Source organism: Hippopotamus amphibius, chromosome 7 (genome assembly GCF_030028045.1).
Source record: "Hippopotamus amphibius kiboko isolate mHipAmp2 chromosome 7, mHipAmp2.hap2, whole genome shotgun sequence".
Taxonomy (NCBI): domain Eukaryota; kingdom Metazoa; phylum Chordata; class Mammalia; order Artiodactyla; family Hippopotamidae; genus Hippopotamus; species Hippopotamus amphibius.
The window spans coordinates 22513182-22536312 of NC_080192.1; the positions used below are offsets into that span (position 1 = coordinate 22513182).

Below are 23131 nucleotides of genomic sequence, written 5' to 3' on the forward strand. Positions count from 1 at the left end.
TCAGAACAGAAGCTGCCAGTAGGGACCTAGAACTATGGGACCATAACAGTTCTGTCAAGGACACAGTGACCAACTTCTGTACAACATGCTATGGTTCCTTAATAAGCTTTCTTACTTTAGTGTTTTGCACTTTAAGTAGCAAAAGTGAGAGAACTCCACGCTTAATTAAAACGTTGTTCCCTTGTTCATTTTGAGGTTAGGTCTTGGCCCGTCTGGGTGCTGTGAAGATGGCGGTATTGGCAGGCTGGACAGAGAGAATTGGAGAGAGTCTTTTTTCCCCTTAAATGTTGCCTCTATCATTTCCATCACCTCTCTTGTGTGGAAAATAACTTCCAAGCCTCCAGAGGAAGCCTTCTGCCGAAATTTTAATCAAAGATCAAAATGAACATTTTGAAAAAGAGTATTTGCTAACAGAAGACCAGACACGTATAATTTCTGATGTTTAATACCTAATTATCCATCTTCCCAAAAGTTCCCAGTTGTGGATAACGTGACAGTAGATCAGGAAGGATGGCAACACAGAGCTCTTCCACTTCCTGAGAGGTAGTTCAACAAAGACATAAACAACAAAAGATGCTTAATGCTGAGCTTTTGAAAATGGACTTTTTTCATTTAATTAAGATATGGTTCTAAATAGTATGTCATAGGGATGACCGTCTGTCTGTCTGTGTCATTTGGAAGTCAAGTAAATTTTGTGCAGGCATAATAATTTAATCATCAAGGAAACTGAACTATTCAGACAAAGCCCATTTGTTCTGTTGTCTTAATGATCAATTCAGATCCTCCAGCTTCCTAATAAATTGCTTGGCAGTCAGTCCAAATTAACCAGAGACATACATCTGTTTGACCTTGTATGTAGACAAGATATTAGCCATGAGGCCATTCCAGGGGATAGCTTCAAATTCTTAGTTAAAACACTCTTGAATTTAAGCCCTTTCATAATGAGACGAATAGTTTATAAAACCTTTTCTCCCTGCAAAAATCCTCATAAATGAGTGCAGTGTTACTATTTTAAAATTAAAACCGTCTTTTTCAGCTTCTGCGTGACTAGAGATTTTGCAAAGAGCCACGTAAATGATTATAAAATGGGGAGAAAAAGTGTTTGAAAAGTCGCATTTCATTAAATTCCTAGCTAGATGCAAATTTTTTTTCTTTCAAATTCGCAATTTAAATTATTCAGCTTTTGGTTTGCCCAAATGCAGTCTTTTTTTTTTTGGAAACAAAAACTAAGCCATACTTATGTAAGATTCAAGTGCTTCATAAAACCACTATATTAATAATACTTGGTTTTTAAATGTTGTGTTTGGAAAGGTAGCATCTCTTTTCTCCCAGCCTCCTTAATTAGCATCTCTCATAAGCAACATTTCTTGAAGAGACACTGCAGTTAAGGAGCTAAGGATCCTGCAATGCATTTTACCTTGGCTTATGGTTTTCCCGCAGGGAGACTTCAACACATTTTGTCCGCGTTCAAGAGATATAAATATCATTTTTTATGAACCTTGATGAGAGAAAGAGATTAAATAAAAACAAGAAATGCTGGGGAAAGGAAGCCGCTTTCATCTCAAGGAATTAAAATATGAGACTTCAACAGTTGAGGCACTTGGCCTGAAATACTGTTAGGAATTTTTTTTTAATTGAAATTAGAATACCTCCATGGTAAACAATCATTTTTCATATATTGGAAATAAAGTTTGGCATTTAAATTCTTCATCAAAAATAACAAATTACTTGAATCCCATAAAGATTGAACCAGGAAGATTTAATTTAAGCACGGGTGGAAAATTGTTGATGTAATCAGTAGGTTTGATATTCACACTGTGGCATTTTCATCATTAATTATGCATTTCATGGCTGTCAAGTGCCCGCTACGTGAATAACATTATATTAATTAGTTATTGACATGCCCTGTACTGTCATCGTTCTAGGGCAGCATAAGAATCAATTACCAATTTTTCATCATATGTTGTTTTTGGTCCAGCTTATTATTAGAATTATCTTCAAGTAAAAATGAATACTCTATCCCTGTGTGAATGACATTATATGAAGGTAATGAGTTCAGTGACAATTGCATATTAAACCCTGTTTTCAACCACATACTAAATCATTGCTTATTGCTTGGTTTTCATTGGAGACTTGAAAATTATAATGAATTATATTGACAAGTAGGGATATTACTTTTCCATTTGATAGTTCAGCATCTACTTTTTAGAAATCATTGCTCTTTTTGCTTTTTTGTCTTGAGCTCATAAATTTGATCAACAAGCTTACAAACCTGATACAAAATAAATATACTTCATTTTTTCATACAATGTTCTAAGTCAGTATTTTTTCCTTGGAGCATGACTGATTTGGTACTGTCATTCAAAGGTCTATTGCTGTGATTTGTTTTGAGATTTCTTCATTTTGGTCTGGTTTGGTTTAGTTTTGAGCCACTTTCTAATAGCTACACGTGAGGAATACAAAGAGAGTAAGACTTATTTCTGCCTTCAAGATTTTGGTCTAGGGAAGGAAACATGCAAACACCTAGCTGTCGTACAGTATGACAGGTGACAGAGGATGGGTGACAAGGGTTTGTTAGAAGTTTCATCTTTCACAAAGTAATATTTGAACTTGGTCTTGACATGTTGAAAGATGAATAGAGGTTCACCAGATAGAGAAGAGGTGAAGGATGTTCCAAAAAGAAGACACAGCTTATAAGTCTTAAAAGCCTGAAGGATGGGTCCCATTTTATCACAGATTAAGTGCTCTGGCCCCCAAAGAATCCTGCAACCCCAGTAACATGACTTCTTTGTGTATCTTTCTAAGCGAGTTTACAGCAGAGGTTCTCAGCTCATTCACTGCACAGCACAGCCTGGTCATTCACCATGGCCAGCCCTCTCTACGCCAGGATGGGAGGACAGGACCAGCACTATCAGCAGCTCATGGCTCCATCTTTTTTATGACTCTCCATTCTCCAGCTTTGTGACTCTTGGCTTGCCTAGGCAAAGAGAAAGAAGGAGAGAACATTAAAAGAACATCACCCACCCCCCCCGAAAATTTTTTTTACAATAAATCCTCTATTAACTGGAACTTTTAGATGGATAATGTTGTCTGCCCTTGCTATGGTCAGACACAATGACAGACAACTGTCCCTAAGTATTTTTTACAAAGAGCAAAACCTGAGATGCTGCGGGGGCCAGTGTGTATTCCTCAGCCACCTTCTGCGGCAGCACTGTGACCCAGTGACAAATGGTCTTCACACAGCATATCCCAGATGCTATGTGGGATTCCAAATATGCAGGAAAGAATTAAGGACCAGCAATTAACTATACTTAGGAATTTGTTTATGTATATGTATTAGATATAGAGAGATTATTATATATTATGTATAATATATATCATATATAATATTTAGAATGCTTCCTAAATATTTACACATATATAGGCTATATTATATGTTTAAGAAGAATATATATTACATATATTATATAACATTTGGCATTCTTGTATATTTTTATATAGCTTATTTATATGTATTTTATATTACTAAATATATATATACTTAAGAAGAATGCCAAATATTATATAACATATAACATGTATAATATATGATACATATATTTAGAAAAAATTCCAATAAAGACTCCAGTAACAACAGGAAAAAAGTGTCATTTAACCATAAGATATACTAATTAAATAATTGAATTAAGTGAAAATTTTTTACACCTATATTCATATCATACTAAGGTTACTTAACACACCGCCTCGTTATCTAAAGGTAATTAAGGTTTTATCATGTAAATATGCAACATTGAACCACAAATGCAGCCCTTGAAAATTACCTTAATTTAAAAAAAAGTTTTTATTATCTAGGAATTATTACTGAGATTGCCCTCAAATTTCCCACGACCTTTTCCTGGCCAGGGCTTCCCCTTCTGGAATGTAGGGTTTTGGAGAGAGTAAAAGGAATATAAGAAAAATTAACAGGATCATTTCTGTGGTAGTTATAGGAATGGATAAACTTGAAAAGACTTAGAATAAACTGCAGGGCTTATACTGTAGTAAATAAAGTTCCAGTCTTTGAAATAAGCACATAGCCTTACAGCTAAATGAGTCTCTGGGGAACGACCAGCAGCTTCTAAGCAGAAGATGTGGGCCGGGCACCATGCTACGTACTTCTATTAAAATTGTCTCACTTGGGCTTCACAGCACCTCTGAGAGAGAAGTGGCAGCAGGATATAGTGAATATAAAGAGCATGAATTTTGGAAGTCAGCTCCTGAGTTTGTTGCCTACTTTGGCAAGTTCCTAAAATCCCTGAGCCTCAGTCTATGCATTTCTAAAATGGAGATAATCACCAAATTATAAGACTGAAATAGTAAGATAAAGGAGCTCATTTGTATTGTGTGTGTACTCCTTTCCCATTCTGACCTGTCGTCTTGTGTTCTTTCCACCAAAGCCTCTTTTTCGTGTTCAGCTAAAAACGCTGGTATTTCTCTGAACTGCGGCAAAGCCATATCTTCCCCCATCTTGAACTTGTACCATTGATTTCTCTCGGAACCTTAAAGCAGGACATTACATTTATCCATTGCATCTTTTTGGTGTCAGCATGGCCTGTCAGCCTGTTGAGGGAATTTTGAATTTTGCATTGGCCTATTACCGTATTAAATATCCTTCATAGCCTTCTGTCATTGAAAAATCTGATAAACGTTCCTCTTAGGTCTACTTTGATGCCATTAATAAAAATATTGAATAGAGCAGAATCCAGGGGCAGAGGCCTATGGCATTCAATCAGTGGTCCCCCTACAGGCTGTGACAGAGTCATTCATCAAGGCCCTTGGGCATAGATGTACAACCAGCTGTGAATCCACTTAATTTTTCTCTCATAGAGCCCACCATCTTACAGATAATGAAAGACTTCATCAAGTGCTTTATTGAAATCAAAGACACTATATCTATGGCATTCTCCTGGTCTGTCAACCTCATACTAATATCCCTGTCAGAAAGAGGAAATTACTATAGTACAGCAAGAACTTGTTTTTAATGAGACCGCTGAAGTTTGAAGAGAGGCTATTGGCACAGGTGTTGTTGCCAGAGGAAAGATGCCTGGCCAGTTGCTGAGTGCTTCTGGTTGTGACATGACATTGTTGAGTGACCAAGTTCCAGGGGTGAGCTTAGCCCTTCTGGTTCAGAAACTGGACTAAATCACACACTGAATGAAGTTACCGTTTATTGAGACTCAGTCTGTGCCAGGCACTAGGCTAGGTGCTTTTCATATATCTCATTTAATGCTGATACTGAGAAGTTAGTAGTATTTTTTTTTAACCCCATTATTTTGGATGAGTTAGGTAAAGCTGAGTGAGGTTAAATAATTGACCCAAAGCCATATATATTAAGTGCCAGAATCCAGGCTCACACCCAGGTCACCCTGACACCAAGCCCTGCTCTCAGTCACTATGTTCTCCTGATAGAATCTTCTGCTTCTGTAGTGTTGGTTTATTTACTCGAGGACAGCACATCAACAAGATTTGCGGTCTGTTAATGTATGATGGGAAGGCTTCCCTGACTGTGATCGAAGGCTCCCCGCTCCCCCACCCCATCTTTCACACTTCCTTTCCTGGTATCTGGGTACCGAGGAAACTGATTCTATGATTACTTCCTGGATGCATGTGGTATTGGAGGAAAGGCAATTTTGAGGGATATCTCATCTGGATCAATACGAGAGCTGATGAAATAGCCTCTACCCAGTGGCAGAGAATGCCTCTTAAGTGATCAAGGAGCTTCCTTTCTCCAGATTCAAGCTCTCAGTTCCAACAATACTGCCAGTACTTCCTAATTGTATTTTATCCGTTGTGTTGCTGCTTGAATCTGCGCTCTACCCTTGCTTCCATGCCCACCCCACCCTGACACATACCTTCTTTGTTCAGCTGGGTTTCAGTATCACTGACTAAACAAAATAGTCAAATTGCCAGTCTATCCCTTTGGCTCTTTCTGGACCAAAAGTCGTTCTGTCTCCATTCATTCTGTTGGTTTGATTAATTTAGTGCTTAGGATGCAACCTTCTTCCGTAGTGCTTGAAGGAATCTCATTATCACCACCTGCCACCCCTACAGAACCCATGTTGGCTTCTAGTGAGCACTGCTCTCTTTTCAAACATTCACAAATCATTCACTGCAAGCATTTAAAAAAAATAAACATTTTTACCAACCTGTCATGGCTAAGAGGATCAAGACTCTTGAAATATACATTTTGAAGCCGTAGATTCTAATTTACTATACATAGGTAACAGAGAATGTCCTACTCACCCATTAGCTTGTAGCTAAATAACACTTGGTAGCTAAATAGCGCTTGGTACCTAGAGCAAAACTGCCCTTTGGGTCACATTTCCCTTGAAATATCATAGACACCCTGCAGTTCGCATGTTGCTTATCCTTTAGTCCAGATGGAAAACGGTACGTTCCTGGAGGACAATGGTTTCTCTCTGGAGCAGCCTGAATTATAGCCTTCAGGAATGGCCTGTTTACACCTCACTTACTGAATACTGAATACGAGGGCTTTCTCCCGGCATTATTCATTTTTTAAACAGCTTTATTGTGATACAATTATGAATCATAAAAATTACCTATTTTAAGTGTACAGTTCAGTGAGTTTTAGTAAATTTATACAGTTGTTCACCCATCAGTGCTATCTGGTTTTAGAACATTTCCATCACTTTAAAAATTCCCTCACGGCCATTGTAATCAATCCCCACTCCCATTCCCACCATAGGCAACCATTGATCTGCTTTCTGTAGATATAGTTTTATATTTTCTAGAAACATCAAAAATGAATCATACAACATGTAATCTTGTGTCTGGCTTTTTTCACTTAGCATAATGTTTTTGACACTCACCCATGCTGTAGCATGTATCTCTAGCCTCTTCTTTTTTATTTCTGACTAGTATTCCGTTGCATGGATATAGTAGGTTTTACCCACCCATTTGCCAGTTGATGAGACATTTGGATTGTTTCTGGGTTTTAGCTGTTATGAATAATGTTGTCTAAACATTCATGTACAAATCTTTGTATAGACACATCTCCATTTCTCTTGGGTTGCTACTGAGGAGTGTACTTGATGGGTTGTATAGTAAGAAACTGAGTCATAATGTGAGATATTGGCAGTTCTCCAAAACATAGATGTACCATTTCACATTCCCACTAGCAATATGCAGCTTCCAGTTTCTCCACATCCTCACCACCACTTGGTATTGTCAGTCTTTTTTACTTTAGCCATTCTAGTGGGTATATAGTGATTCCAATTCTATTCTGTTCTGCGATTCTTCAGGAGATAAAGATGGTAAGGAAATAGCCGATGGTGGTAGGGGGAAGCAATGGAAGAAAAAAGATTATAAAAGAATCTCTCTCTCACTGCCATCCTGCTGTCTCATCTTGAGCCTGTCCTTGGGACTAACAATAACATCTGCTTTCCTTAGAAATACTTTTTTTTAACCCTTAACATCCTTTTTCCCTCCATACAGAGACTGAAATACAGTGAATGCCCAATTGTAAAGTGCAGTAGTAGCTGGCTAGGCTAGGTAAAATCTGTACAAGCGTTTTTTAAATCTTCCTTGTAGCTAGTTTTAGATAGATTTTTGCCTCCTCCCACACCAAATTCTTTTATCAGAGCTGCTAATGAGAAACAGAATTGACTGGTTTGAACTGATTGCCTCTTTCACTGTTCTGCCCTCTGATGGAGGGTGTTACATGCCATTAAAGTAGCTAAACGGCAAGGAGGCAGTAAAAGAGCAGAAAAAGAAACCATTTATAATTCAAAAATTCAATAACCAGAACCTCACCTAAGATTGTCTCTTGAGAGTCAACTTGTCTTAAAGCTCTTCTACAAATATGTATTCATGTATTTTGTATATTTCAGTTTAATTTATAATAAATGGATGTGTGTTAATAATGAACTTTGTTAAACATAACTTCATTTACCATAATGAGCACATTGGGCTTACAATATAATAGACCATAAGTTTTATAATCTCAAAAACTGAAAGAAAAAAAGTTGAAAAGTACCCTCAATAACCATAAATATCCTGCCTGGTTAGCAAAATATAAGCAAAATTGTGGCCTCTCTACTTCTTGAGATGCAGAGGTTTTTTATGTATTAATAGTACTGCAAAGAGATTTGCAGTTTTCAGATGCTATTAGCCCATCATCATGTCTGTAAGAATAACTTCAGATGTGGGGTATAGCACATAGTTCCCATTTTCTTTTATAACAAAATTTTCCTTCAATAATCCCAACAATTGGGTTATTGCGCAATGTAAACCAAATTTCTCCTATGAAATCCCGATTTGTAGCAAGCTGTACTTACAAATAACTTACAGGGAAATTAGGAACTGATTGATTGGTAGGTTGGTTGGTTGATTGGTTGCTTTGTATTTTTTAAAAATCTTCTGGAGCAATGTTTATATGAAAATATAATCAGAAAATTAGTCCTTTCATCAAGAGGTAATTCAGAGAGCTTTACAAATAAACCTAAGATTCTCATTGATTACAAAAGAAGGCTTTCTACCTTCAGAACCTGTAAATGCTCAGAGGCAATTATGCCATTAAGGTCTCTCTTTCTATGCAGAGATTTTCTCATTTCCTCATAATTAGTATTTCCTGTTTATTGAGACAGACTGTATTCAGAAAACATGCACACCCCCCACCCCACGCTCTCCCTCTTTCTCACTGTCCTTTGCTCTCTCTGGAGCTATGTAACTTGGAATCTCTTTTCCTTGCCATGGGTTAACACCGTTGTGTTTTAGGTTTTGTTTTTGTTTTTCTCATTAAAGTATACTTGACTTACAGTATTACATTAGTTTCAAGTTACAACATAGTGATTATATGTTTATGGATTATACTCCATATAAAGTCATTATAAGTTATTGGCTATATTCTCTGTGCTGTACAATACATCCTTGTAACATTTATTTTATAGCTCATAGTTCGTACCTCTTATTCCCATTCACCTGCCTTGCCTCACCCCTCACTTCTCTCCCCTTTGGTAGCCACTAGTTTGTTCTCTGTATCTATGAGTCTGTTTCTGTTTTGTTATATTCATTTGTTTGTTTTATTTTTCAGATTCCACATTTAAGTGAAAATATATAGTGTCTGTGTTTCTCTGCCTAACTCATTTCACTAAGCATAATACCCTCCAGGTTCATCCATGTTGTTGCAGATGGCAAAATTTTATTCTTTTTTATGGCTGAGTAATATTCCATTGTATGTATATACCACATCTTACCTTCTTTATCCATTTATCTGTTGATGGACACCTAAGTTGTCCATATCTTGGCTATTGTACATAATGCTGCTACAGACATTGGGGTGTATATATCTTGTTGAATTAGTGTTTTCATTTTCTTCAGATATATACCCAGGAGTGGAATGGCTGGATCATATAGTAGTTCTATTTTTAGTTTTTTGAGGAACCTACATACTGTTTTCCATAGTGGCTGTACCAATATGCATTCCCACTGAGTGTCCTAGGGTTCCCTTCTCTCCATATCCTCACCAATACTTGTTATTTCTTGTCTTTTTTACTGTAGCCATTTTGACAGGTATGAGGTGGTATTTATTGCATTGTGGTTTTGATTTGCATTTCCCAGATGATTAGTGATATTGAGCATCTTTTCATGTGCCTGTAAGCCAACTGTATATCTTCTTTAGGAAAGTGTCTATTCAGGCCCTTTTCCCATTTTTTTAAATTGAGTTGTTTGTTTATTTGATATTGAGTTGTATGAATTCTTTTTATATTTTAGGTATTAACCCCCACCAGACATATCATTTGTAAATGTCTTCTCCCATTCAGTAGGTTGCCTTTTTTTTTTTTTTTTTGGTTGATGGTTTCTGTCACTGTGTGAAAGCTTTTAAGTTTGATTAGGTCCCATTTGTTTATTTTTGCTTTTACTTCCCTTGCCTAAGAAGGCAGATCCAAAAAACTATTGCTAAGACCTATGTCAAAAAGTGCACTGCCTGTGTTTTCTTCTAGGAGTTTATGGTTTCAGGTCTTACATTTAGATCTTTTTATAAAATAAATCCATTTTGAGTTTATCGCTATATGGTATAAAATGTTCTAATTTCATTATTTTAATGTAGCTGTCTAGTTTTCCCAACATCACTTATTGAAGAGACTGTCTTTTCCTCATTGTTTATTCTTGCCTCCTTTTTAGTAGCTTAATTGGCCATATGTGTGTGGATTAATTTCTGAGCTCTCTGTTCTGTTCCGTTCATCTATGTGTCTTTTTTTGTGCCAGTACCACACTGTTTTGATTACTGTAGCTTTGTAGTATAGTCTGAAGTCAGGGAGTGTGATACTTCCAGCTTTGTTCTTTTTTCTTAAGATTGCTTTGGCTATTCGGGGTCTTTTGTGGCCCATACAAATTTAAGGATTATCTGTTCTAGTTCTGTGAAAAATGTCATGGGTATTTTGATGAGTATTGCATTAAATCAGTAGATTGCTTTGGGTGGTATGGACATTTTAACGATATTATTTCTTCTGATTCATGAACATGGATATCTTTCCGTTTATTTGTATTGTCTCCAGTTTCCAACACAGTTGTGTTTTGATAGCATCTGTCATACAAACTGTTATTTGCTGATTATTCAGTAGCAGTTGCTCTAAAAAGTAATAGCAGAAGGAAAGAAAATTTGGAAAATCTAGTCACAGGTTTTGGGTTTTTTAGTTGAAGCGTTAGAGGTATAGGAAAGGAGTTACAGATGGTAGGAAGTAAGGGAGTTTTACATCACCCTTGGCAAGACTCTGTAAAGGAATTTGGTGCTCAAACTCAGAAGGAATAGAAAACTATTGAGAGTAGAAAGAAAAAGAAATAGGATATGGCTGTTCCTTTCTTCTCCTCTTTGCCTTTCAGAGATATCTCCCCTACTTCATTTATTGTCCATTGCAAAAGGGATCAGATTTGAGATTTCAGGGATGCCCCTTTAAAATGTACTTGCGTGCTAGAGGCCATGAGGGACCCTGGATGCAGTGATACTGTACCTGAGCTTACAGTCTGGTTGAACAGGTAAGACACATATATATAATAAGAGAGCTAGCAGTACATGCCTCTATGTATCAAGTCTCAACAGCACAGGGCAGTCCACAAATACTAGAGAAGTTCAAAGAGAGAGGTGAACAAGGAAGGCTTTAGGTGAATTTTAATTTCATTCTTGCAATATTCTAATGATAAGGAGGACAGGGACATTCTAGAGTATGCAGAGGTGTTATATATTTGCACCAAAGAGATGCACATGGCACAGCTGAAGACAGGGAAGAGATTTGTCTGGTTGAAGTTAAACACATTTTAGATTAATAAGACAGAGGGTTGGAGAGGTGAAAGGAATGGTTCATGAAATCTACCTAGAGAAATCCATAATAGCACATTTAAGTAAAAAAGATAATATTCAAAATTTTGCTAATAGGATTATTCAAGGATAGGGTTTCTGTTGTACTTAAAAGAGAAATGATGCCCTAATTCAGTACTTTTTAATTTCCAGAGCAGCTTCCTAGCTATTCTCCTTCAATCCACAGAAATCCCTTTTAGTCTTGGAAGGCTGTGTAGACATATATATTTAGCTAGATGGATGGGTAATAGGTAGGTAGGTGGATGGGTGAATACATACATAGATAATATGCAAGAATATATACACACCCACTTTTTAAAATATTTATTTGGCTGCGCCTGGTCTTGGTTATGGCATGTGGAATCTTTAGTTGTGGATGCGAACTTTTTGGTTGCAGCATGTAGGATCTAGTTCCCTGACCAGGGATGGAACCCAGGCCCCTTGCGTTGGGAGCGTGGAGTCTTAGCCACTGAACCACCAAGAAAGTCCCCACACCCAGTTTTTAAAATATTTTTTCACCTACTGGATTGAGAGCCCTAGAGGACTGAATTTTTTTTCTTCTTCTTTGCTCCTAAATTGCACAACATGGTGATTATATGTGAAAGACATCCAGTAAATGTTTGTCGAATAAGATTATTATTGTCCCTTTAATATCACACCTCAAAGATATTAAAGATCATTTAGCTAGAAGAAGAGTCAGGGCAAGGACAAAATGTCATGACTGTCTGGTCCAGAGGTCCTTCTATCCACCATACCATTCCAGACATGGATTATTACAGCCCAAGAAATGAGAGGAAATGTCACAGTGAAAAATGAAATGCAAGTTCAAATGAGGATTTCTGGAATTGTGGGAGTTTGAATTGAATGACACACGGCACTTGTGCCTTGATGCTCTCAGGTGGAAGTGTTTAGAAATTATTACTGGGCGGCAGGGGGGGAGGGGCTGGAATCTTTCACATTTAATTGCAATTTTAGTTCTGCAGAGGAGAACAAAACTGATAAACTTCCATCTCAGCTTCCATCCTGGGCATTCAGAGCACTTGGAGTTTTGTTAGAAGAGGCCCTTCTGAAGGTAAATGAGCTCTCTAGACTTGCACGGGAGCTGCTGTCCTTAGTTGGCAAATATCTAGGAAAGGGAAGGGGGAAATAATCTACCCTTTTAAAACAGAAGGGAGGTTCCACATGCAGGGTGGAGCTATTTCATCCAAACTACCATTTGAAAAAAAATAAAATAAAAATCCCTCCCTAAATAAAAACCCAGAAGTAAGAAGGATGCAGTTCCACGGTGATAACCAGAATCACCTGTGTGCGCAGCACTGCCGCATGTGTAACCTCTAGAGGATTCCAGCTACATGTGTTGTTTCACGTCTGTCAGCTAAATCTGAACGCCAAAATATAACAAATGCAAAATGTGACACTGAGGAACATTATGTGGGTCTGTGATTTTCCCTGGAGGTCTGGGTCCAGCCGGCAATAAAGGGATTGAGATTTCATGTGGAACGTGGAGACAGACTATCACTACATGACTCTTCTTCGTGACTCTTTCGTGTTTTTCATATTGTGTCTATGCAGACATGACAACGAAAATGGAAGCTGTAGGACGATAGCATTTTTTAAAGCACATGGAATGTTTGATATCCAGAAAAGAAGCACAGACTAAATTTCTAACAACGAAGGGAGTGGTTAATGAATTATGGCATACTTCTCAAAAGCAAAAATATAGCAACATGGAGTTACTTTAAATGCCTGCTCAGAGTTGTATATGTGGGAAAGTTCTTTAGGTTTAATACTGAGTAAAAACAAACTAGAGTGAAAATTGTGCTTACATTATGGCAACCACAAAACATAATCATGGGGACAATTTCAAAGGAAATATACCTAAACATGATGAGCCTCGGATAACCTGTTCTCTTATTTATTTTTCTGTATTTCCTGTCTCTATAATGGGAAAGCAATATTGTTATAATCAACACATTGTTTAATTTTTAAAAAGCAGATAAATAAAAAAATGTTTAATTTACATCACAAACTTAACATGTTTAATTTATATCACATTAAATTTAAAAAGGAAAAGAAAAGTCTGGGTATCCTGACTTCCAGTTTGCTGTGACATATATTCTGATGTGAGCTATTCAATGCAAGGGTAGTGTCATGATAGTCTAGCAAAACTCCCACAGCTAAACCCAGAAACGTAAATGACAGTGACGTAATATTATAGCATTGTCACTCAGCACAATTATTCTCCTATTGCTGAGGTGTGCGAAGGGGTTTATGAAGTTGTCCTCTTTAATTGATACTGGAGAAGTTTCCTAGAAGCAGCTACTGCTCTGACGAATGGATACCAATATGCAGCAGGCCTGTGTTATCTCAACAACATTCCTTCCCTTTGACCCACTTTTTCATGATAGTTATAATAAAAACCATTAAGAAAACATGCAGTGACTTTAATTTTTCACCTATTGGAACTCAGCAGTTGAAACCACTTTCTTCTCCTCATGTGTAGAATGATTTATTCTTAGTTAATGGTTTGGCTATATAGTTATTTATGCCCAGTTTCTCTGACTTTCCTCTTTAAATCCGCCGAGTAATTTGTGGCAGAAACTAAGTGTTATTTTTTGAGTTGAACAGAATTGACTCAATATCTTGGAATAACTAAATCCTTAGTATGTTACCATTACTTTACCTTCTACTCTGATGGGATTCCTTCCTTTTACATGCAGTTAACTTTTCAACCAAGCAGTGATGAAAATCATGCAGAATTCTTTTCTACTATAGTAACTGTTGCTCTGGCTTTTTGAAAATTGAAGGTTTACAAACTGACTGGTCATGAGTTACCATGCCTGGGGTAGTAGAATTTCACTATTTCCCTATCTGCTTACATGTTGATCAGATGTCAAGCTCTTCTCACTCAAGGCAAACCCAGCTGCCTTTGGACATAACTTTTCTATAATGATCATCTTTCTTTGGAATAGTCTCTCTGTTGTCTTGCTAATTGGATTTCTTTTTTTTTTAATTTTTTTTTTTTTTGGCTGTGTTGGCTCTTCGTTGCTGCATATGGGCTGTCTCTCTAGTTGTGGTGAGTGGGAGCTACTCTTCATTGCAGTGAGTGGGCTTCTCAGTGCAGTGGCTTCTTTTTGTTGCAGAGCATAGGCCCTAGAGCACACGGGCTTTGGTAGTTGTGACACATGGGCTCAGTAGTTGTGACTCACGGGCTCTAGCTTGCAGGCTCAGTAGTTGTGGTGCCTGCGCTTAGTTGCTCCACAGCATATGGGATCTTCCCAGACCAGGGATCAAACACATGTCCCCTGCATTGGCAGGCAGATTCTTAACCACTGTGCCACCAGGGAAGTCCCGCCAGTTGAATTTCTTATTGTCAACTTTGGAGTTTTGAAGCCAAATGTCACCTTCCCTACCTCTCTACTACTAGTCAACTTGGATTGAATCGAGGTTCATGAGGACTTCTTGTCCTCTGTGTATATATGCATTTCACAAGGAATTCTGTAAGTTACACCCACCTGAGCTCTTTTGTCCTGAAGCTTTAACCCTGCTGTGAGCCTTGTCCAAAACTGAAGCTGTGTTATTATAATGTTTTCAGATGATAGAGACCCAGTATAAATGTTTTGAACATGATAACTCAAAATAAAAAGCACCATCTTAAGAAGCATCATAATGTGTAACCAATAGTGTAGCTAAGGCCAAACGGTATAGAGATTGATAGCAAGAAGAAGAACATGGTGCGTGGTAAAGAGCAGGTTAAGAATCAGGTGCAGATCCTAGCCAGGATATCTGTTAGAAGTGAGACCTTCAACAAATTACACAGTATTTCTGAGTCTCAGGTTTGGTATCTCTAAAATGGGAATAATACTGTATTATAAGAATTAAATGAGATATTTACACGTATATAGTACACTGGCCACAGTTTCTGGCACAACTGAAACATAACAGATGTTCAGTAAATGTAATCATCAGTATCTTCTGTAACATGGGATCATTTCTAATACAGTAGGAGAGTTATCCAGGCGTTCTTGACATGAACCGTCTCTCTGTGTTAATTTGTTCATTCTGTCTACCTGTCTGTCCATCTCCTTCTTTGGGGTAGTTCACTGAAGGAGGCAGCAACGGAGCTCCAGTGTGGAGAAGGGCCTCAGCTTACCTCCTATCAGAGATTAAATGGTGGGATGAGAGAATAGATTACATTCTTTTAGATTAGATCTGGCATTAAACTAATAGCTAGAAACCAGACCCATTGCTACCAGTACCTGTCACTTCAACGAGGGCTTTTCCAAGGTTAATCCCATCTCTTTATGCAAGGCACCAGCATATTTGTTTGACATGATTAACTTTATGAAAATGACCAAGTCCCTGTTTTCCCAGGGCAGATTTCCTTGCATCCTTAGAGACCATTAGCTGAAATGAGCACACCATGAAGGTTGTGTCTTCTACGTGCTAGGTGCTGTGCTGATTATACTCACAGACTCACTCTTCATCTTTCCAACAACATTGGAGATTGGCATTAACTTCCTCACTTTATAGGCAAGAAAACTGAAATCAGAGGAGTCAGGTAACTTGCCCAAAGTTGAGTTGTCAGAGAGTAAACCAAAAGCACCAAGTCATTTTTACCACAGTTATTTGTTATTTAATGTCAGTTATTTGTCAGAATAATTTTGAATGTCCTTATTGCTATAAAGACATTTCTTAGCAGGTTTCAGGGGCCCTAGGTAGCACCATCAGCATCAGGTTCAATTCCCTACTGAGAGAAAGGCACTGGGGATTTTATAGGAGGAATTTGTATCTAACAGAAGTGTGGCAAAGTGATTGAGAATAAGAATAAAAGGGAATAGGAAAATGTAGTGTTTTTTAGACTCGCAAATACACTTGAAAAGGTTAATGTTGTATTTTTCTAAAATGGAGGAATTCTTTGATCTTGATACTTAAAAAAAAAAGGAACGGTGCAAGAATATAAGGACATTTCTCTGGATCATATGAACAGTATTGCCTGCAAGTAACCAGCCCTGGGACCTCACTTATTAGGCATATTTATAAATCACCTGAAAGAAGGAGTATATGGTGAAATTCCAGATTTGCAAAATCTACTGAGCTCTACAGGTAGTGAAATGCCAGAATGGCTATTATGAATATAGAAAGATAACACAGGGTTACATGAGTGGGCAGAAGGATGGCAGATGGGCTTCTTCATGGACAACTGTAAGATGAGAAATGTAGGGAGAAATCATTCAAATCATCCTTCCACCATTAAAGGGCTTTCAACTATCAGCTATACCAAAATTAAGAGGTTTTACAGTCAGTCTATATTTTTGTGCCTAGTTATTCCTACTGCAGCTAAAAGGCCAGCCAAAAATAAGGAGTGCTTAGAAAGGGCATTTTTTTTTTCTCTTTTTCCTTTTTTATTTTTTTTTATTTTTTTGGGGGTACACCAGGTTCAATCATCTGTTTTTATACACATATCCTCGTATTCCCTCCCTTCTTTGACTCCCCCCTCCCTCGAGTCCCCCCCACCCTCCCCGCCCAGTCCTCTAAGGCATCTTCCATCCTCGAGTTGGGCTCCCTTTGCTATACAACAACTTCCCACTGACTATTTTACAGTTGGTAGTATATACATGTCTGTGCTACTCTCTCGCTTCGTCTCAGTTTCCCCTTCACCCCCCACCCCCTCCCATACCTCGAGTTCTCCAGTCCATTCTCTGTATCTGCGTCCCTGTTCTTGTCACTGAGGTCATCAGTGCCATTTTTAGATTTCGTATATGTGAGTTAGCATACAATATTTGTCCTTCTCTTTCTGACTTACTTCACTATGTATGACAGACTGTAGTTCTATCCACCTCATTACATATAGCTCCATCTCATCCCTTTTTATAGCTGAGTAATATTCCATTGTATATATATGCCACATCTTCTGTATCCATTCATTTGTTGATGGGCATTTAGGTTGCTTCCATGTCCTGGCTATTGTAAATTGTGCTGCAATAAACATGATGGTACAAGTTTCAGAAAGGGCATTTTTAAAAGGTCATTAAGAGCAGGAAATAGTAGCCCACTCAAATGTAAGGCCATGGTTCACTTACACCTGGAATATGGTGAGTAATTTGTTCAGCAGACCTGAAGCAGTTGGAATAGAGGAACAGAGAATGGACTAAAAGGACTGCTTTATGAAAAGAGAGCTGCTTTACGAAAACAACCTGCAAAGATGAGGATTTATCAGGCTGGGAAGATGAAGGTTTATAAAATCAGAGGGCCGTGGTGCATGTAAACACACCCTGAATAACGTTTACCATCCCCGTCCTCAATGGACATGGGTCAGGGAGTAAGTATAAAAGGGATAGAGCAAATTTACGGCTACCAAAGGGGAAACTTGGGGGCGGGGCGGCACAAATTAGGAGTTTGGGATTAGCGTATACACACTACTATATATAAAACGGATAACCAACAGGGACCTACTGTATAGCACAGGGAACTCTACTCAATATTCTGTAATAACCTATGTGGGAAAAGGATCTGAAAAAGAATGGGTATATGTATGTGCGTAATTGAATCACTGTACACCTGAAACTAACATAGCATTGTAAATCAACTATATTCCAATATGAGATAAAAATTAAATTAAAAATTAAAATTAAAAAAATTTTTTTTAATTTTTAATAAAAAAAATAAAAGGAATAGAGAATCATGCTAGTTTAAAATCGAAGTCAATTTAGGCAGAAAGGCCAGTAGGCTAACTGACAAATAGGTAAATAAAAGTTCAAGATAGCACAGGATTAGTGCCAAAGAAGTGCCTACCTCAACCCCCTTAAAACTTGAAAAGAGAAAAATTTTTTTAAAAAAATCATTTTCACAGTGGGTCATGTACTTTTGGGAACCAGTTACCCAGCAAGAATTGTTCTATCCCAGTACTACATGTATGCAGGAAAAAGACGAACATATTTTTTAGGAATGGAGTTATAATCTGTTGTTTTAAAAAGTCAGTAATATTTGGAGATATGCCCAAACTTTGCTGTTTGCCTTGGAATAAAGCAAGTTTTGAAGTCAGGCAAACCATATTCAAATCCCAGAGCGACTACATACTGGCTCTTAGGTAGGCCACTTAACCACTGTGAACCTCAGTCTCTTCTTCTGTAAAGTAAGAACACCTTCCAGTTAAGAAAGTTGGGATGAAGGAAAGAGAATAGCATTTGTAAAGCTCTGGGAAGGGTTAGGGACTGAGGCAGTCTGCAAGGCTTGGTTTCCTCTGTCATCTCTTTTACACCATGCTCTTTGCAGCACTGTCAGACCCAAAAATCCCATCCTGGGGAGACTCTGGTCAGGTAGTACTTGATTCTAATCCTACTTTGCTACTTTCATCTGTATTAACATTCATTCTTTCATATTCGTTGAGCCCCCATTATTTCATTATTTTAGGCGTTTGGGAAATAGTAATGACAAAGATATACTAGCTGTCTGGAAGGTTACCTGGGGGAGAGGACTACGCAAACACTGAACCTACAAATCAAGTTATTGCAGAGAATGAGACAGAGGCTCACAGGGTAGAGGTGACAGGGTGAGGGCTCAGATCTTCTAGAGAGGAGGTGGGAAGGGCCTTTGTGAGGAGATAACAGTTAAGCAGCATCCAAAGGGATGAGAAGGTGTCATTTGAAAACTGCAGGGGAGCATTCTAGGCAGATGGAGAAACAGGGGTGGAGGCCCCAAGGCCAGAATGAGTGTGGAATAATCAAGGAACAGAGAAGGCTGGAGGGGAGAGAGGCAGGGACACAGCCAAAGACAGAGGGCAGCCAGCCCTATTGGGCCTGGAGGCCAGGTCAGGACTCAAATTTTATTCTGAGCCGTAGGAGGCTATTGGAGGGATGAGGCTTGACTTACACTTTGGAAAGGTCCTGTGGCTGCTCGGTAGAGAACTGGACCCTAGGGCAGCCTGAGTGAAAGCAGCACCGTCCCTGCTTTCTCTTCCTACCTGCACTGCCTTGCCACTCTATTCCTCTCTCTGGACCCGACGGGACACAGTGATTTCACACCATGTCTCTCCCCGTGCAGAGATAACTTTGCACAAATCTCTTTCTGCTCCTTCATCTTTTAGGACATGTAAAAATTATTTTTCTCAAGTGAAATATTTAACCCAAATATATGTCATTGCAGGTTTTAAAAATCAATTTGATTGGCCACAGGAAACGTATCTTGGCATCTCTGGGAGACAGGCTGCACGAGGATCCACCACAGAAGCCCCCTCGGTCCATCACCCTCAGGGTGAGTACCCAGCCCTCATGTCCTCGAAAATTATTTCGTGCAATAAAATAAGAATGATTAAAGCGATGGGTCAGGAAGTACAGGCTGTTTTCCATGTTGTTTCCCTCATCTGTATAAAAAACTCTCTCTCCTTTGATAGTGTTTTCTAAGACAAGATTTTTTTTCCTCGATCGGTTAGATATATATTTTTGAGATTTAGATTAATGTCTGAAAAGCCACCACCTTTAAAGAACTGCTCTGCTACCCCCATCCCACACTCCCATTTACACCAAGAGAGAGGAAATGAGTTTTCTGTCAAACTCCTCAAACCCGCAGAAAGAAAATCGATGAGGACCAGAGTTAAGTAAAAGATCAATTTAAAATTAACCTTAGGGTCTTCCGTTTCTTAAAGAAGTGAATATTGTTCAGCTTTACCCACTTCAAAAATTAAGAATAGAGAACCTGGAACTTTATTTAGTAAACTCTTTCAGCTGTATTTTAGAATTATGGAGTAGAAAAATTAGAAACCGTAGGAGGAAGAGGGAAATAAAGTGGAAGGGAGAGGAAGGTAAGAAAGAGCAGAGGGAAAGAGACAGAGAGAGAAGATTGCCAGGCAGAATGGCAGCAGGAGGGAGTACCCAGTGGGCCCTGGTGTTCGTGAGGCCTATAGGAACTTTTCAGAAATTCACTGAAAAGCTGGGCTCTCCATGACCAACTCTGTTGTCTTTATTGCGTCCTGCACTTGCTTACTTCTGATTCCTTTTCTGCAAGTGTCAGAAAGGGTAGTGATGATAAATGAACACAAAAGTGGCACTTAGACATCACTGCCAGCAATGAAATGCCGTCGAATGCCTCTTGTCAGTGGACTTCAGCAAACCACGTAACTACTGTCAGTATCTCAGAGGATCAGGCAGGAGAGGAGCTGTTAAGATATTGAGGCTGATTCAGTTTTAAATAAGAAAATACACAAAGACCTCAGGAAATGCAAGTGAATTGGCTGCAGGAGGGAGCCATGAGGAAAATTGATGACTGGGGCAATTGGGATACACTGGGATATTTGGAGGCTAATTGAGAGCTTTGGGAGTAGTGAAGATAGAAAAGGAGCTACTTTTCTCCCTCAATAAAAGGAGCCTCGAATAAATTGGGGGGAAGTGAGGCTAGAAAGGGATTATTGTTTTGCCTTCATTTTGCTGCATCAAAGAGGAGAAAGATACAGGCACCATCAGTGTAACCACCCTAAAATGACCCTTTAGAGAAGTAATTCCCTGCTACTTACCCTGCTGTCTTTCCTTCCTCTTCTGAACCTCTCCCTCTGGCTCTCTGGAGGAGATTTCGGGAAACAACAAACAAATCAAAGACAGAGGTTCCCAAGAAAAAGTGCAGGACCTTAATCCATCAAAGGTGGTCTAGAACATCTTGGGGAAAAGTAGCCTGGGGAATCAGCACACCCAACCCTCCTCTTACTTGCACACACCAGAGCCCAGCTGTCTGCTGCCCTTTATCTTACTTTTTGACCAGTTTCCCCCAGTTCTCTTTGTCACTGAAGCCCATCCTCTGTCATTACATGCATTGCTCTGCAGTCTGTGCGTGTGACATGCCGTTTCCATCCTATGTCCTCTTCCTGGCAAAGATTGCCAGGCTACTTTTTGATGGAGGGTCAACACCCATGAGGTCCCATGTTAGCTTTCTCATCATGGCATCTACCATGGTGAGGCCCCTCTGTCCTCGTGGAGACACAGTTCCTTCCCTTGTAAACACGTGTTAGTGTCGGAGGTGCCTGACACATGTGTGCCTCTCTCCTGGGATCATCCATGATGCTGGCTTAAGAAAACAGAGCCTGATTCTTTATACTGTAAACCTTTGACCTGAAATGCTTAGGGGGGAAGTGTTGACTGTGCCATTAATAAAATGGTAGAATGTCATCAGTTCCTTGGCAGTTGATTCAAAATCGAGTCCCCACCCCTGCAGTGTGTCTTGTCGGTATTTCACAGTTTTGAAACCAAAGGTCAGCCACGAGAACATGGTATTTATTTCATGATGTATTTCCATTCAGGAACCCAGTGGTAATCACACTCCTCCTCAGTTGTCTCCATCACTTAGCCAAAGCACTTACACCACTGGTGGCTCCCTAGACGTTCCTCACATTATCATGCAGGGCGATGCAAGGAGGAGAAGAAATGAAAACTACTTTGATGATATTCCCCGATCAAAACTGGAGAGGCAGATGGCCCAGGTAAGGTGTTCAAAGCCTCTGTGATGTTCTTGTCTTTCACCCATATCGAGTAACGTATTCCAGTTTTGAACAGTCGCTTACAGTGGGTGCCTGTTGTGCACACCCTAACTGGAATTTTGCCTTTTTATGCCATGACTTTCGTTCTCTGCTCAAGTGAACTAGACTGAAACGGACCTTTCTGGGAATGGAATGTATATACAGATCTTTGTTATCCATTTCTTTCCTAAAGAAATGACGTCTGCTCTCTTTGCACCCAGAAAGTCTTTGCCCTAAAGGGAATAATACTGTGTGAGAAGCAAATCATAATCAAACATAAATCATAAATGTCTAGATTATAGAATGTACATTGGTTGGATGACAGGGTGAAAGTCAGGGGTGGGGAAGTATTAACTCCGAGGAATGTTGTTAATTTCCTCCCGAGCTTGCACATCTGTAGAGAATTGTCCAGTGGGGACTGGTTGCATCCAGCTCATATTGTCACCTTGAGTAGTTGAAAATGCTGCTGCTGCCTGACACAAATAACTGAAGAGAGAGGTCTGTCCTGTTCAGACCTTTCCATGTTTGGGGTGTGGATGTCCGCGTCTCACCTGTCCCCAGATCGCTGCTCAGAAACTCAAGTCGGCCATAACCAAAGAGCAGTGCTGCTCCTAGAGCACATTCAGGGGGGCAGTTGGATCTGCAGTGTCACCCTGAGATCCAAAGCTGTGGATTTGTTGACAACTATTGGCAGAATCAACTCTTTTCATCCTCATTCTAGGTTCAGACTGATGTGTTAAGAGACTTGTCTCTGCCTCCCACACCTAAGATGAGAATCTTGAGGTGAAAATTTGACTGTAATTGCTTTGCCTTGGTTGTTAAATATTTTTCTCAACTGTTTGGTGAGATTCTGTTTTTTTGTTTTTGTTTTTTGCTTTTTGAAGCCTTTGGTAAGCATTCAGTGCTGCCGCTCATGAAAGAAAAATGTGAAGAGAATGTTCTGGAAACCATGGCTATTCTGCCTACATTTGCCCTGAAGAGAAAGGGTCTGAGATATTGTGTCTCCTTTCAACTTGCTCAATATTGAATTGTTCTCAGGGTTCTTTGTGCAGAGAATAGCGGTGTTGGGATTATGGAGAATCTTTTATTGAAGGGAGGTGGAAAATGTAGGAGAGACAAAAAAAGAATAATTTTCCCTCTCGTCTCTTGTTAAGTATTGTCTTTTAATCCTTATTACTGTTTTCACTGATGTTCTTTTAAATAAAGAATCTAAAAGCTTTCTGCCCCAAGATGTTCATATATTTCCTGCTATTTGTTAGTATTTGTGGTTAAATTTC

At 38.9% G+C, this 23131-nt stretch overlaps 1 protein-coding gene across 16 annotated transcripts in view; it reads left to right on the plus strand.

Moving 5' to 3' along the window:
* Positions 1 to 23131, plus strand: part of ANKS1B (ankyrin repeat and sterile alpha motif domain containing 1B) — a 1070894-nt gene that overhangs the window by 963746 nt on the left and 84017 nt on the right. For 10 of the 16 annotated variants that reach the window (XM_057741211.1, XM_057741212.1, XM_057741213.1 and 7 more), the window contains 2 exons: positions 19499 to 19606; positions 21639 to 21818. The exons of 3 other annotated variants lie outside the window; for them this stretch is intronic. In XM_057741211.1, coding sequence (XP_057597194.1) covers positions 19499 to 19606; positions 21639 to 21818 — 288 coding nt within the window. The remainder of the gene's footprint in view (positions 1 to 19498; positions 19607 to 21638; positions 21819 to 23131) is intronic. 3 more of the 16 variants (XM_057741221.1, XM_057741222.1, XM_057741223.1) reach the window with 1 other exon arrangement.